This window comes from Chlorocebus sabaeus, chromosome 7 (assembly GCF_047675955.1).
Source record: "Chlorocebus sabaeus isolate Y175 chromosome 7, mChlSab1.0.hap1, whole genome shotgun sequence".
In the NCBI taxonomy this organism is placed as follows: Eukaryota; Metazoa; Chordata; class Mammalia; order Primates; family Cercopithecidae; genus Chlorocebus; species Chlorocebus sabaeus.
Genome location: NC_132910.1, coordinates 135024418 through 135041510, shown reverse-complemented (window position 1 = coordinate 135041510; position 17093 = coordinate 135024418). Strand labels below are relative to the sequence as shown.

The 17093-nt window shown below is 45.5% G+C and overlaps 1 protein-coding gene across 5 annotated transcripts in view; it reads left to right on the top strand.

The window, feature by feature from the left end:
- Nucleotides 1–10318, top strand: part of IRF2 (interferon regulatory factor 2) — an 86555-nt gene extending 76237 nt beyond the window's left edge. For 4 of the 5 annotated variants that reach the window (XM_037994139.2, XM_073017760.1, XM_008000386.3 and 1 more), the window contains 2 exons: nt 7302–7348; nt 8987–10318. In XM_037994139.2, coding sequence (XP_037850067.1) covers nt 7302–7348; nt 8987–9295 — 356 coding nt within the window. In that variant the 3' untranslated portion in view covers nt 9296–10318. The other variant, XM_037994145.2, reaches the window with a different exon arrangement.
- Nucleotides 10319–17093: the final 6775 nt, after the last annotated feature.

Below are 17093 nucleotides of genomic sequence, written 5' to 3'. Positions count from 1 at the left end.
CCCATAACATTTTCATGTCTGGTTAACAGATAAGATTTCTTTAGGGCAGTGGTTCATCAGAGTCTAATTTTTAGTCCAAGTTATTAGAAATTTGGCAGTGCTTTAATGGATTCTCAGTTTGAGCAGACTGGATAGGACCTTAGAGGTGATCTCTTCCTGTTCCTTCATTTCTGAAAGGGAAGGGACTTACTCGGGGTCCTACAGTCAGCACGTGACTGGGCCAGGACTTGACCTCAACCTTCAGACCCCAAGCCCATTGCTAGATCCATTCCATTCCACCAAGCGTACTTGTCCTTTCCACATATTTTCTCTTTATATCTAGTACAGGTTCTAATTAGGCCAGATGACTGAGCCCATTGCCAATTCCCCAGGGAACTGGCGACATAATGACAGGAGCTGGCCCGGGCAGAGTCACAGGAGAAGGAACAGATCCAGTTGGTTCTTGATTCTTACAGAGTAAAAGGACGGCTCCTCTTGTTCATCGGCATGACTTCATCTTCTCCTCTCTTCCTGATGATCTCCATTTAACTTTGTGGAAATCAACCGTAATTAGGAAATATAAATCCTGAGTCAGTGTTACTGCTTGCAGATATTAAAAATAAAAAGCAGAGGCCCCATCCTAGGAAACTGCAGTTCAGTTCTAGTAAATTGTTCAGGGATTCTTCCCTGTGCTCTTTACACGCTGCCAAATGGGGTGTCCTCCAGTAGGTGCCACCCCCAACACTGGCTCAGACCCGCGCTGGAATGAAGGACCGTTGTTTGTGAATTATCAGCCACTAAATCTAATCTCATTTTCCCTGAATGCCAACTTTCTTGTTTTTTCTTTTTTTTTTCACTTTTAAAAATTGTAGTAAAATACATTAACATAAAATTTCCATTTTAGCCATTTTTAAGTGCACAGTTTAGTAGCATTAAGTGCATTAATGTTGTACAGCTGTCACCGGCAGCCACCACCAGAACGTTTCTCATCTTGCAAAACTGAAACTCTGTCCGCATTAAACACAAAGTCCTCTTTTCCCTCCTCCACCCTAGCCCCTGGCAACCTCCTACCTATTTTCTATCTCAATGAATTTGGCCATTCTTGGTACCTCATATGAGTGGAATCATGGTGTTTATTGTTTGGTGACTGACTTACTTCACTTAGCATAGGTCCTAGTGTGCATTTATGCTAGGAACGTAACTGGGATGTGAGAATAAACCTTGGCTACAGGAAGACTATAATCTGTCAAACAGGATAAGCTTGTCATCAGTGATTTATTCAGCAAATGCATTTTGAACTCTTATATGTGCCAGTCCCTCTTTGGTCCTTGCCAGTATTCAGTCACAAGAACCACCATTTGTTGCAAGTTCATCGTGCCCTGGGAACCATGCTCAGTGCTTCAGTACAGTGGACTATTTGCTGTTGTTATTGTTGTTAATAGAAATAGGGTTCTGCCATGTTGCCCAGGCTGGTCTAGAACTCCTGGGCTCAAGTGATCTGCTCGCCTCAGCCTCCCAAAGTGCTGGGATTACAGGCCTGAGCTGCCAAGCCTGGTATGATACAGTTGACTTGTTTAATTATAATTATTAGAGTAACCCTGTCAGCCGGGCATCATCATCATCCCCTTTTTAAAAGTGACGAATCTGGCTGGGTGTGGTGGCTCACCTCTGTAATCCCCGCACTGGAAGGCTGAAGTGGGAGGATCACTGGAGCCCAGAAATCAGAGACCAGCCTGGGCAACATAGTGAGACCCCACTTCTACAAAAAATAAAAAAAGTTAGCTGGGTGTGGTGGTATGTGCCTGTAGTCCCAGCCACTTGGGAGGCTGAGGCAGGAGCATCACTTGAGCCCAGGAGTTCAAGGCTTCAGTGAGCCCTGATTGCACCATTGCACCCCAGCCTGGGAGACAGAGTGAGATCCTGTCTTTAAAAAACATATATATATATATATATATATATATATATGGATCTACAGCTGTCGTAGGTAAAGCTGTGTGTCTGAGGGAGGAACGATTGGGAGCACAGCTAGAACCCATGAGCTGTTGATGCCAAAGGCTGGTCCTTAACCCCCCACCCTGTGTTGCTGCCCTGGACAGCTGCACAGGCTCTGCCATTCAGAACACAGCCACATCCCGTGATCTCATTTGATTTTCACAAGGACCCACCAAAGGAGGCAAAGCCGAATGTTTATGCCTTAATTTTACAGTAGAGCTAACTGAAGCGTGAAACACTCAGCCACTTCACTTATATTTACATAGTTATGGCTAAAAACCCATGACTTTCTTCTATATCCTGCTGCTGCAGGCATCGTTACGCTCCATGTGGTTTTCTTTTTCTCTTCTTTTTTTAGGGGGTTGGAGCTTCAGAATAGACTTCTATGTTTATCTGTTGAGTAAGACTTCTCTGAGGTCTTCCTGGGGATTCTGGAAAGACCTCTTCTTGCTGTTCTGCCAGCAGTGGCATTTGCTCAAGCAAAAGAATCCGGAGAACAGCAGATCCATGCAGAGAGAAATGAAAATTTCGTTACTGTCTTCAGGACATTTGCATAGATTTGAAAGGAAGGATTTCAGTGCCAGGATGGCCTTCAACAGGAGGTTTGGCTGGAGCCTGGCTTTTCAGCCTGGCCTTGGGTTCTTTCCATTGTTTTCATTGTCTGGATTCTCCAGAACCTTGTGGAGGGAGGCTTGCTGGATGGAGCCACAGTGTTCCGTCGCTGCTGCTTTTCTAGAGCTCACACTGATATAAAACATTTCCCTGTTACTGACTGTGGCTAATTTTAGTTCCTCCGTCAGAAATTGTATAACGTGCTGCCAGGAAAGGCAGCTTTCTGCGTGTATTCACCTTTCTTGCTTTATGTTCTCCAGTAGAGCTGGCCATTTGCCTGTTTTTCATGATGGAGTTCCTTTGTTTGGGCTGTTCATCTGAATGTCAACCTCCTCTGACCATCTTTATTCATCTGTTTGGGAAACTGGTAATTGGAGGCTGCTGTTTGCTAGTTTTCCCCTCTACTAATCATTGAACTATAATCCCAGTAGTATATTAGGAAACCACATTCAGTTTTGCAAGTCTGTCTTCTCCTCTATGGTCTAAATATTATGGTGAGAAAGAGAAGAGACAGTACTTGCATTGGATGTTTTAAGACAACATAAACTTCTAGTGTGATTCGTAAACCTTTCATACTAGGGAGGGACATTTCAAAGTGCCACTTTGGGAAGCTCTGGCGGAGAGATATGTCATGTTTAAAGATCCATCACAAAGGGACCGCTTGCCTGATCTGTGGCATCAGAATTTTATTAGGTGGTTGATGGTTTAATAAAAGAAAACCACAGTAGAATAATGGGGGAGGATGGGTAAGAGGGGCTGGAGAGTAGACTCGAGAAGCAAGCATCATCTGAAGGACTCACTGACTATAATGAGAGAGTGGAGATCTTCTACTGACCGGCAGCCATCAGTAAAGGCGTTGAATCCTTCGGGAAACCACACCAGGCTTGCATTTTGTTGGGCGGAGCAAAGACACAATAGCTTTGAGATTAAGAGGACTCCGATTTGAAAATAATTTACTCCTGGTAAAAGTAATTGAGAATATGATCAATAGAAAGACATTCAAATCAAACTTGTTGAGCAAGAGCCTTCCAGAAAGTATAGCAGAATGTCAGAGTGCAAAAAGGCTTTCAGGTAAAAATGTATCATCTCCCTTCCAGCAGTGTTCCTGAGATGGTTAGACAATATGTGTGTTCTCAGGGAGGCATTAAACACTGGTCTGGAATAGAGAGTTAACCTACAACCAGCGTCACTCTAGAACTGGAAGAGCTTTTGAGATCATCTAATCCAAATACTCCCCTTCCCTCCCAGCCCAGATGCTTTCAGGAAAACTGAGACCAGAAAGGTTAAGTGATTACTCATGTGCCTGTTGGTGCCGTGTAAACACCTTCAGCTTATTCAGCTTGTTTGGAGTTGCTAGAGAAGCAACTCCAGACTTCTTTATTCCATTATATTTGAAGTAAATAATAAACAAAAAGCAAAAGCAAATTCAAACTAATCAAAAGGGAAAATGAAATAACAACTTATGTTGATAGTTTCATAGTAGCACTGATCTGGAGGCACAGCTGCAGTCAGCTGCCTTGTGTAAGAAGTCAGCGTGGAAGTGGGAGTGGTGGAGTCAAACCAAGGAAACAGAGGACATGGGGCGCGGTGCATCCACCAAAGCACTTTGAGTCACCGATTCTGGGGTCGCAGAGAGAGCTGCTGCCCTCAGGGGGAGGTTCAGGGTTCTCTGCTCCTAAGCAAAGGTACTCAAGGCCCCTTTTAAAAACTGTCGGTGTCCTAATATGGCGCATCTTCCTGACAACTTCAGATGCTGTGGACCTTAATCTAGACATGACGCTCTTTAACTCGCATTTGTGTCAGCTGAAAACCGAAGTTCAGAGCGTGTGTATCTTTTCTTATCTGCAGCTATTTCTCTGAAGCTGAAAACTGGGTACTTAAAGGAAGTTAGCATCCCAGTCACATTCGTGGGCCGTGCAAGGTCTCGCCCAGGAGCCTTACCCCAGGATCTGACTTCCAGCCCTTCCTGCACCTGTGACTTGGGCTGTGCTGGAATCCCAGCCCCCAAAGCATGTTTGGTGGTGTTTCTTTGTTTGTGTTTGGAGGGGAAAGGAAAAGAAGACCGTGATATTTATGGAAAGTCATTAGGAGTGAAGAGCCTCTGAACCCGTATGAAAGGAAGAGAAACCTTGACTTTGGAGCACAAAGAAAGCTCAGCATAAAATGGAAAGCGGATCTTGAAATTTCGTCAGAGGCCAGAAGAGCAGGGAAGCAGGGCTGCTGTGTGCAGTGTGCAGGCCCTGGAGTCAGAAGTCCGGTTTTGTTTTCTCTCCTCTGTGCTGTCTCAGTTGGCAACTCTGGCAAGTTTCTCAACATCTCTGTTCCTCATTTTTCTTCTTGGGAGTGGCTGTTCCAATTCCTGCCTCCTCGGGATACTGAGCCAACACGAGGGTTCTGTGAGGAGGGGAATTCTGTTTTCTGTTGTTTTTCGCGTGTTTCTGCGTGGAAACAGGTCTTGTGCTTAGCACTGTCAGCTCATCTTCATAGCTGGGATCTTCATCAGCTGAGGCTGAGGGCTTCTCTGGGCCTCTGTGGCTCCCAGCACTGGATGTTTTGGGGAAACATGCCCAGTCCGAGGAGTGGAGAGATCTGCCTTCTGCATGCTCATGGCCAGCCCCCCGTGATCACTCAGGCTTGTGTGAAGTCACTGGAGAACAGTGGCTGACAAACAGGCCCAGAGACTCCAGGCTGGGACCAGTGGCGTCCACGTTCTTACTTTCCTCGTTTAAGGAATGCACCTGTGGCACAGTTTGTGCATTTGTTCTTTTGCCTTTAATTGATAGACAGCCTGGACTGGGGCTAATGCTCTCGGTGGAGGAAAGGGCTCTCTCTGGGCTGGAGCCATCTCATCCCAGCTCTGCCACCAGGAAGATGTGAGACAGAGGCCAGTCCCTCAGCAGGGACAGGGTGGAAAGCTGGAAGGCACTGGAGCATAAGAGCTCTTCTGCATAACGGGGGATAAGAGCAGCTGCTTCCTGACGTAGGACCCCTGTGAGACCTGCATGCAAAGCCTGTGGCATGGCACTGACCCATAGGGCTCCCTTCTTTTAGAATGTTCACTTCCTTTAGAACATGAGCTTCACTTTTGGATTTTCTCGTGTTTTGAAATATACGTCACCTAAAATTTACCATACTTTTGGGTATGGGGTTATTAAATTCAGAGTTGGAACTAAATGGGAGGAAAAGCAGTTAAAGGTTACCATCAGGAAGAGAAGCTATTGCAGTTACTCTTTAAGCCTTGTCTGTACAGTGAATGGCTCAGGCTAAGTGATCTCTAAATGCTTAAATATTGCACAAGCTCTGCCCTCTGTGATTTTATTTCTCAGTGGTTATGGACACTGGAAAAATCGCACACCATTGATATTTTTATTTTACAAAATCAAAATGTTTTTACGTTTTAAAATATTTTTATAAGCATAGGTTGTGTATAATCACTAAAATTCAATTCCATTAATCCAGCCTGTTGTGCAAACCCAGGGTTAAGCAGTGCTGATGTACGGAGTGTGTGCTGTGTGCCAGGCCCTTGCTAGGCCTTTTCCATGTACCCTTTCACTCACTCTCCATGTAATCCTCTTAGCAGGTGGCAGTGCCCTCATTTTACAGAGGAGAAAACTGCAGCTCAGTGAAGTTGAGAAACTTGCCCAGTGTCTCATAGCTGGCAGGCCAAATGGGGATGGTAACTGATTGGCTGCCATAACCATGAAACCACAAACTTAGTGGCTTGAAGCAACACACATTTGGATCTTACAGTTTCTGTGAGTCAGGAATCCAGGCGTAGTTTAGCTAGGTCCTCTCCTGCAGAGACTTGCAAACCTGCCATGGAGGTGTTGGCTAGGGCTGCTGTCTCATCTGAGGCTCAACTGGGGAAGGGTCCACTTCCAAGCTCACGTGGTTTTGGCAAAATTTCGTTTCTTGCAGGTTGTTGGACCAAGGACCTCAGTCTCTTGCTGGCTGTTGACTGGAAGCAGTCCTTACTTCTTTGCCACAGGAGCCTTCCCAACATGGTTGCTTGCTTCAGCAAGGCCAGCAAGGCAGAGTGTTTCCTCTCCCAACAGGTTTCTGTGTTATGTAACATGATCATGGACACAGGATCACATCCATTCCATCCCCTTTGCTGTATCTTATTTATTAGAAGCAGACACACATTCCATCCACACTCAAGGGAGGCAATCCCAAAGAAAGTGAACCCGAGGAGGTGAGGATCATGGGGAGCACCCTAGGTCTCTCCATCTACGGTAACCCACATGGCAGATGCAACTCTAGAAATCCAGGATCTAAGTCCTAAAGGGGTGAGAGGTAAAGGAAGGATCTGAGTGTGATGGGGATAATGTAGGAAAACCTTTTCAAAATGGTCAACTCTGCATTGGAACTTAAATGAATTGGTTGGCATGGATCGGAAGACAACCCGTGTGGGCATCGTGGACGGAGCTGCAGTGAGGATGGCCCCAGGGACCAGTGCCCCTTCCTAGGAGGTAGTGCCCAGTGTAGACACAGCGTGGCCCTGGCCAAGGGAGCCTCCTCGCAGCTCTCAAGCCTGGTTCTCCGAAGATTACAGAGTGGAAATTCACTGTAGCTTCTTCCATGTAGAATGTTTGACTTTACAAAGGGAGGAGGTGATGAGTTTAGTTACTCGGTCTCCTTTTTATAAACACTGCCCGAGCCTGGGCACGGCTTGAGGGACAGGAATGATGGCCCTGTGTTTTTCTCTCTGTGAACAGAAAGCGAAACGACTGATAGTGTGCCCAGCGATGAAGAGAGCGCTGAGGTAAGCCGCTGCCCCGACCGCCTACGATTCTGCCGAGGAAAAGCCTCCCCACCAGCTCCGGGCTTTCCTTGCTGCTGGTTACACACCTTTCCTTTAGATCACAAGCTTCACTTTGGGATTTTCTTGTGTGGTGAAATATGCGTCACCTAAAATTTACCATACTTTCGGGTTTGGGGTTATAAAATTCGATGTTGGAACTGAATGGGAGGAAAGGGAGTTAAATGTTACCATCAGGTAGAGAAGCTGTGATGGCAGGAAAAGGGAATGAAGTGGAGGCCAGGAAATGCCGATGCTCTTACCACTTAAACATCCTACTTCACTGGCAAAAATAGAACAGCCTTCCCAGCCAAAAGCAGTGACCAGTACACGTCAGAAAATGCTAAGCAAAAGCCTCTTCCACGTGTGTGTGGGTTCCCTCCTTCTGTGACCCATGCCCAGAGCTGGTTGTGTGCCCCATCTTGATTCCGAGTGGGTCCCATCCCCTCTCCCTCCCATAGATGGGGCGTGCACAATGGCAGAGAGTGGCTGGAATGGAGATGGAAAGCATTCCTGCTGGCCACCTGCTGGGGGTCTGTGCTTGAGTGAATGAGAGCGAGAGGGAGGGAGAAAGAGAGAGGGAAGCTCATGGTTGTTTGAATTAGTGGTTTCCCATGTACTAAACACTTTCAGAAAAAGTGCAGGCATTCTGAAAAGACAGATGTACACACTCATATACACCCTGGCCTGATTTCTTCAAGGTTGCAGGTCTAGTCCCTTCTCTGAATGAAACCAGCCCTTCATTCAGAGCTCCACACTGTGGAGCTCTAAACCACCCCCATTTGAAAGCAATCAAGGGGCATACATTGCATATCACCAAGTTCCTCACTACCTTTTCTCTGCAAGTGCAGGTTGGCTCAGGTTGACTGGGCCAGCACTGAGGGACTGAGTCACTGTGCCACACTGGCCGTGGTGACCTGAAACCTATCGAATAATCGGGCCGAGCGGCAGAGCATAGGGGAACCAGAAACCAAGCTGCTGCCTTCTTTTCTTGCCTTCATAGAGTAGTCTGGAAAGTATTTCTGGGAGGTAGCAAATGGGAATTGATTTAAAAAAAAAAAAAAAGAAAAGGGAAGAAAAACCATTACTTGGCATGTGAATAGCTGGGTGCAATAGATTTCACTTGAGGGATATAGAAGTGCTAAGCCTTTGTTCATTCTGCAGTTCTTAAAAAATTCAGCTAAAGCACCAACACATGGGAACACTGACACATTTTTCATTTTTAAATTTTATTTGTGGATTGCTGTTTTGAGACAAGGTCTCATTCTGTTGCCCAGGCTGGAGTGCAGTGGCGTAATCATAGCTCACTGAAGCCTTGACTTCCTGGACTCCAGTGATCCTCCCACCTCAGCCTCCCGAGTAGCTGGGGCTAAAGGTGTGCACCACCATGCCTAACTAATTCTTATGTCTTGTAGAGATGAGGACTCACTACATTGCCCAGGCTGGTCTCAAACTCCTGAGCTTAAGTGATCCTCCAGCCTCAGCCTCCCAAAGTGCTGGGATTACAGGCATGAGCTACCACACCTGGCCAATGATGCATTTTTTAAAAAGCCATCCAATAGAAGGAGAAGGAAATACATATCTTAATTACTTTCTTTAAAGGGGCGGCCACACTGGCGGAAGAGGAATATTGAAGGCAAACAGTACCTCAGCAACATGGGGACTCGAGGCTCCTACCTGCTGCCCGGCATGGCATCCTTCGTCACTTCCAACAAACCGGACCTCCAGGTCACCATCAAAGAGGAGAGCAATCCGGTGCCTTACAACAGCTCCTGGCCCCCTTTTCAAGACCTCCCCCTTTCTTCCTCCATGACCCCAGCATCCAGCAGCAGTCGGCCAGACCGGGAGACCCGGGCCAGTGTCATCAAGAAAACATCGGATATCACCCAGGCCCGCGTCAAGAGCTGTTAAGCCTCTGACTCTCCCCGGTGGTTATTGGGGCTTCTTGGCTTTGTTTTGTTGTTTGTTTGTATTTTATTTTTTTCTCTCTGACACCTATTTTAGACAAATCTAAGGGAAAAAGCCTTGACAATAGAACATTGATTGCCGTGTCCAACTCCAGTACTGGAGCTTCTCTTTAACTCAGGACTCCAGCCCATTGGTAGACGTGTGTTTCTAGAGCCTGCTGGATCTCCCAGGGCTACTCGCTCAAGTTCAAGGACCAACAAGGGCAGTGGAGGTGCTGCATTGCCTGCGGTCACGGCCAGCAAGGTGGAGTGGATGCCTCAGAATGGACGAGATAATGTGAACTAGCTGGAATTTTTTATTCTTGTGAATATGTACATAGGCAGCACTAGCGACATTGCAGTCTGCTTCTGCACCTTATCTTAAAGCACTTACAGATAGGCCTTCTTGTGATCTTGCTCTATTTCACAGCACACTCAGCACCCCCTTCTCTGCCCATTCCCCAGCCTCTCTTCCTATCCCATCCCGACCCATCCCATCCCACCCCACTCTTTTCCTACTTTTCCTTCCCTCAAAGCTTCCATTCCACATCCGGAGGAGAAGAAGGAAATGAATTTCTCTACAAATGTCCCATGTTAAGACTGCTTTAAAAAAAATCCTTCTAATCTGCTATGCTTGAATGCCACGCGGTACAAAGGAAAAACTATCATGGAAATATTATGCAAATTCCCAGATTTGAAGACAAAAATACTCTAATTCTAACCAGAGCAAGCTTTTTTATTTTTTATACAGGGGAATATTTTATTCAAGGTAAAATTCTAAATAAAATATAATTGTTTTTTATCTTTTCTACAGCAAATTTATAATTTTAAGATTCCTTTTCTTGTTTATCAGCAGTTGTTATTACATCCTTGTGGCCCATTTTTTTTTTTTTTTAATTTTGTAAAGGTGAGAAAAGCTTTTATGAGCTCATGTAGCAATCAGATTATCCTGTGGATTGATAATAAATGAATATGATATATAGTTAAATTTTTAAGGGGCATCACTCCTGGCTTTGTCTGTGTCTGCTTTAAAAGAGCACAATCACGGAATAGGACTGACAAAGTATTGTTTCTTTTTGGGGACCAAAATGTTTTCCCTTGTTGACCACAAGAAACCCTGGAGGTTCCTACTGTGAGGCCGCAGATGACTTCTCTTGAGTGCTCGCCTGAGCAGGGGCCTGTGCTGAGTGTTTTCCATGAGTTCCCGTCTTTTCATCACGCTCGTGCTGTAGAATAGGCATTCATCTCCATTTCATGTGGAGGAAATGAAGACAACGTGAAGATGCCTTTACTCGGCTCACAGTGGCACTAAGAGGCAAAGGCACAAGTTGGGCACAAGTTGAACCTAATTCCCTGTGCTCTGAAGGGGGTCTTTTTTCTTGTAAGCATATCTGTTATCTCAAATGTCTGTCTTCCTTTGTGTTGGGAGCATTCCCTAGGGAGGGGGAGTATTTTAGCTACTCCACTGGTTTCCTTCTCTGCTATGAGCGAGGTTCACCCACCTCTGTGTCTTTCCTGTTTTCATCCTTAGGCTTACACGTACGACGAACGTTTTGTGTTTATGTCACTTAGAGGGGTGCATGGATAAGACATTTTCCACAACAGGAAATATGTGTTGGGCTCCAACACCATGTCCGTCGCTATTCTTTTTAGGACCCAAGGCCTTACACATAGACCCTGCCCTCAAAACTTCGGGTCTGTCTTGTGGAGTAAAAAGGGGTGACTTCAAGAACACCAGTCTTTATCATCCACTTGGTGTTTGAAGGTATAGTCTTGGCCTGGAGAAAGCCAGAGCACCAGCCTCCCCTGCATTCCCAGTATCTTATTCTGTAAAATCAGAATATGAAAACTTCGCTACCTGCCTACTCCCTCGGGGGGGCTGTGGAGGAGATTGCTAAGTTAATATTTGAAGAGGTTCCTTTAATGAAAGGACAAAAGGCTATTTCTGTGCCTATCTCCATGTGTGGCAGCAGATATAATTAGCGGCCATAAAGTTATCCGGCTCTGAATGGAAATCAACTGGAGCATTTTCCTGGCGGATGCATTGTAGTTGAAATGCCACACACAGAGGCGGGGCTGCTTCTGGAAGGAGCACCTTCGTTGACTGTCTCAGTTTCTTAGTGAAAGGGGAGTTATCAGGAGGAAAGGGATGCTCCCTGGCTCCTTGGCACCCTGCTTTTCAGTGAAGACCTGCTCTTCCCCCACGTCCTAAATGGAGGAATTCAGTTCTTTGAGACTTACATCTAAAGCCTTTTACTGAGTCATCCTGTTATTAAATAAATTAATAAAACAGTAATGGAAGGTTGCCCTGAGTCACATGACCTGGTTATCAGAAGGTTTAAGGTAGCTCAGGTCTCCTCCCCTTTCCTTCTTCCCAACACAGGCTCAGGGCTTCTTCCTGCATCTCAGGTCCCAAATGCCATTCCTGCTGCCCTCCCCCTGCTTCTGTAGTGTAACCAGACTTCTCAAACCCCATCAAGTGGAATAAAATTCAGGACTTGAAAATGCATCATTTAAGCTCCAGAGATGACACTCCATTGCCAATAAGGCCATGAAAAACAGAATCATGTTTAAAACACTTCTGAGAAAGCCTATATTGTTTCTAAGTGATCCTTGTGAGCAACGTAGGAAAACAAGCTAGTGTCAGGATGCCTAGGGTTGACAGGAAGAAAAAGGCGATAGAGCAGCTCATGGACCTTGTCGTCACTTAGAGGAAGTACCAGCGACACAAGCTTCTGGTTGGTATTTGTGCGAGCTGATAGGCTTTTATGATGGGCTTGGGTGTGTGTGCGCACGTGTGCACTTAACAGCAAGTTCAAGTTCAGTGTAACTGCCTTTGGAACAATAGTTTCCATTCTCTGCAGCCCGTTCCTGGGTCACTCCCTTGATAACGGGCTCACTGTACAGCTGTGAACTGTGAATTCAGGGACGTGTACTTCTGCCCAGCCTTGAGGTTGCCAGCACCCAGCACATCCACATGCCTTGACCAAAGGGGCTTCTGGAATGCCATTTGCATATCTAAATAAATCCACCCTCAACCGTACCGTTTTGTCCGTGTTTTGGTGAACCACTGCCAAAGGTGATACTGAGTCTATTGAAAAGGATTTGTAAAAAAGAAGAGAGATACATGGCTGTGGAACACAGATTCTTGGGACATCCAAACCCTAACACAACACCCTTTCCCCACCCGAATCCAAAGTGCACCGTACTATCGTGTAGCCACCACTGAGACAGAGATTTTAGAAGTGAAGAAGACGAGTGATTTGATTTCAGGAGTCTGAGTTTTCAAACTTGTGCTTTTGGAAGTACTTTGCATATGAATGAAAAGATGGTAAGACCCAAATGGCCTCCTGCCCCTAATTCCGAGAGATGGAACATGAGACATTCCTTCTGCTTGAGGCCACTCTGCAGCGCTGCATTCATTAGGCTGTAAAGGCCCCCTGCTATTGTAGTTATGGACAAATAAGCCCAGATCAAAGGTGAAAAAAAAGAACCCCACTGTTCTGCCCGATTTCTCCTGATAAAAGACAAAAGCTAGGGAAAGGTTTACACACAGGTGGCCAAGATGAGTTCCTGGCATTCAGGGGTCAAACAGCTAATGGCTGAGTACCAGTGTGGTTTGGAGGCAGAAACTGGTTTTTACGTGGTACTCTTCAGCCACCTCCCTCACCCTGAAACTCCATCCCACAGCACAGTGACATGCCCAGGACCAGAGTGATCAGAGCTGGTAGGACATGACCCTGACCTCCCTCTGTCCCCAGGCTGCAGTGGACTCCTCCCAAGGGCAGTTGGGTGACACCATCAGCTTCTTGAGGCTGTTTCTCAATCTCATTTGCACCCCAACATGTGAATCAAGGTTGGGTACTACTAGGCTGTCATACCCGGGATCTCCTCCTTCCCTGAGCCCCACCATCCTGGTGTCAAAAGAACAGGACTGGGACTCTTGGCTTCACCCCCTTAGGAATGTGTCTAACCACAGGCCTGGAGATGAGAGCCCAGCTGTGCGAAGCCGTCAGGTCTCAGGTCAGGAGATGCAGGAAGCTGGCAGGAGTCAGGGGGAGATGATTTCTTGTGAGGCTGCCTGGCCTCTGGGTCCCCACTGGCCCCATGGGACACTGGTACCTTCCCATTCCCTGTCTGGGCTTGGGCATCACTGGTCCTGCTGTGCAGACAAATGAGGGTTTTGTAGAGGGTTTCTTCTGTGGCCACACGAACAGCAGGTGCAGAGGCACTGTGTCTCTGCTTCCGAAAATAGTGCCTGGAAGGAAGGAAGTGGTCAGGCCTAATAGCTGGTTTTAGCAAAAATGTTAAGTCTGTCCAAGAACCTGGGTTGTGCTGTGGAAGGATCAAGATGTAGCACATTTCAGAGTTCATATAGTCTGAAAAGAGCACGCTCTGGAGTCTGACCAAGTTTCTTCGGAAGGAAAGCAGTGTATGTGCTTCTGTTCCTGTAAGCACACTGCCTTTTGGAGGTTTGGTCAGTTTCCCCATATCTGCTTTATAAACACGTCCAGACAGAGGTTGCTGGTGCTGTGGAATGTAGTGCGCTGGGATCGTGCAACTGCTGCCCAGTTAACCCCTTACATGCGTGGCTGGAGAAACAGCAATATCACGTGCAACAGCCTGTGTTGCGAAAACAGTTAATTTAAAAAACACAACTTTTTTTTTTTTTTTTCCTGCAGGTGCAAAAAAACTCCACAGCGATAGCAGCTTTAAGTTTCACTTTTGGTTGAGAAGCACATTTTAAAATACAAATATCTCTCCACGTGAATCATCAGGGAGAGGATATCCAAGATGCTCTGGCAGCTTGGGTTGTGTATCTGAGAATACTCTTATTCTCCAAATTTTCTCTAATGTGCCAGTTCAAAGGCATTGACATTTCCAAATCCACACATGGCACCGGAACTGACTGCCTGAAGTTTCAGGATAATGTTAGCAGCGAGATGGGAGTGAGTTCCTTAATTGGGGGAAGGTGATGACTAAGTCTTTATTCATCCCCAGAATTAACATTGATCCATATTCTCTGCCGAGTTCACTCTGCTGTCTCCCAAGGGGACTTGCCCGGTGCTGGGACTCCAGGGCATGTCTTTATGCTGCAGGATCTTTTCTCTGGGAAGCTCATGTTTTGAATGTAACTGAGATGCAGGAAAGATGTCACAGGCTCAGCTCTGCAATACTCAGGGTACAAGCAATAGAAATTTTAGTAAAAAACATAAAATATAGCCCAAAGCCATTGCTTGGATTTTACCTGATGGTTCCAGGGATCCTGTGCAACACAGCTGATATGGGAAGGAGACCACAGGTGGATTTGTGTTTTCAAACTTTTATTTGCAATATTGATCTAAAGTAATGTAATTACTGTGCCTTTCTCAGCAACTAACATATTTAATTAGGGTAACCAATCATCTTCGTTTGCCCAGAACTGAGGGGATTCTCAGGACGTGGGGCTTTTAGTGCTAAAACCAGGAACGTCTCAGGCAAACTGGGAGGGGATGTCGCCTAAATGTGATGCTGAGTTACATAGCGCACATGACATTTTGTGTTTTTGGAAGATTTTTAAAACCCAGGTAAATGTTTCATGAGGAGGTGTTCTTGAGAATATCTTGTTGATGACCCTATTCATGCATTAATTTAAAGTAGTGTTTTGTTTAAAAAAAAAAGTAGATTTCGTTCATTCCACCCTATGTGCTGAATTGCCACTGTTTTCTAGTCCTGTTCTAAATGTCAGAGAGTTGGTACAGAAGTGAACAAAACGAAGTCTTTGTTCTAATGGAGTTTAAATTCTAGTAAGGTGGACAATCAACAAATAATAAAAATAATCCTTGGGTGACAATCAACTCTATGGAGAAAAACAAAGCAGAATATGGAGTGATGAAGATATTCAAGGCTTTCATTTTAGAGCTTAAAGGATTGATTGCAGGGTTGGCGGTTGTGAAAACCAGCAGTGAGAGGGAAAGAAGGAAAACAGCATATATCAATGGGGCTTAGTTGCAGGAAACAAAAACCACGCCAGCTATTTTAAGCAGAAAGGCATTGTCTAGAGAGAAGCAGGTGTTTACAACTGTGTTGGGAAGGCTGGAGGAGCCGGCTTGCGGGTGCTTCTGCATCTGCCACCACCGTAAAGGGAGGAAATCAGGAGCCTGTGGCTGGAAATAGTGACTCTGAAGACACATTGTCTTAGCTGAAAGCTGTTTATTAGAAAGTTCTATCACCACCACTTTAACTGTCTCTCAACACCCATGCAATCAGTGGCTGAACTTTGAGACACGGCTTCAGAAAGCCCCAGTGTTACCACAATCATGCTTGCCAGTGTTTACAGTCAATCAGGAGGAGGTGGCTTCTGCCTCCATTCTGACTTCAAAATCTCTTGCATATAATTGGTTGAACCTAATTCACAGTTAGAACCCCAGCTGCAAGTGAGACTGGAGAAATGGCCCTCAGAGTTCCCGCCTCTGCAGTACAGGAAGAGACTCCAGAAGGAGTTGAGAATGGGTGCTGAGTGCCTCTTCAGGATGTCTGTCACACCTCAGGAAACCTGCCAGGAATACCAAAGGGAGTGAAAAATCCAAAGAAAGAATATCCAGAGAATGAAATCTGCATCCCATACCTTCCAGCGTAGATGGGAAAGCAACATATGTAGTGGGAAGAGAATACGTTTTTTGAAATCAGATAAACCTGGGTTCAGTCTGCTTTTATTTGCTGACGACTTTGGGAAATCTCTTTGTATCTATGAGAAAAAGGTTCTTCACATATAAAATGGGGATATTAACACCTTACTTGCAAGGTGAGAATTAGATAAGATAATGTAAAGTTTGAAGTATGAAGTACATTGTAAGCATTCAGTTATATCAGCCACACCATCTGCATATAAAATAGCTAAGATCCATATTTTGGAGCACTGATTCCAATCTACCTATCCTCTCTCAGACTTACATGAATTCAAGATTTGACCACTGAGGATCTCAGAGCTCAGACATGTGACCCCAATTTCTATATAGCTAAAATTAGTCTTTCCTTCTCTGAGCTATCCTTTTTTTGAGCAAGCCTAATTCTGTTGTCAAGTGGCATAGAAGGAGCTGAGAATTTATTCCTTTCTGGTAGAAGTTGAAGGGGATATAAACCTGCTGGCAGTTAATTTAATTTGATTTTTGTTTTTTAAGACAGGGTCTTGTTCTGTCACCCAGGCTGGAGTGCCGGCCTACAGCAACCTCTGCCTCCTGGGCTCAAGCCATCCTCCCACCTCAGCCTTCTGAGTAGTAGCTGGGAATACAGGTGCATGCCACCATGCCCAGCTAGTTTTTTTGTGTGTGTTTTCTGTACAGACAGATTTTCACCATGTTGCCCAGGCTTATCTCAAACTCCTGAGCTCAAGTGATCCACCCACCTCAGCCTCACAAAGTGCTGGGATTACAGGTGTGAGCCACCATGGCTGGCCGATTTTATTTTTTAAACAACATAGATTCAAACAAACTTTTTAAGCTTCATAAAGCCACCCAGTGGAATTACATTAACTTTTGATTATTGAAGTGATTCTGATTTGCTTCATTCTGGCCATTGATACAGTTTCCTTTGTGGACCAGTTGGCATTATAATTCCCACTAGATCCTGGGATTCATGACATTTTGACTCAACAATTTAAAAACTGGGAATATTTCAACATATTCATAAAACAGAGCCACAAACATTAAGCTCTTGTGCTTTCTTGGTATCTTTCTACCCTATGCTAGAATCTTACCCACGCTCAGGACATAATGAGGGAGCTT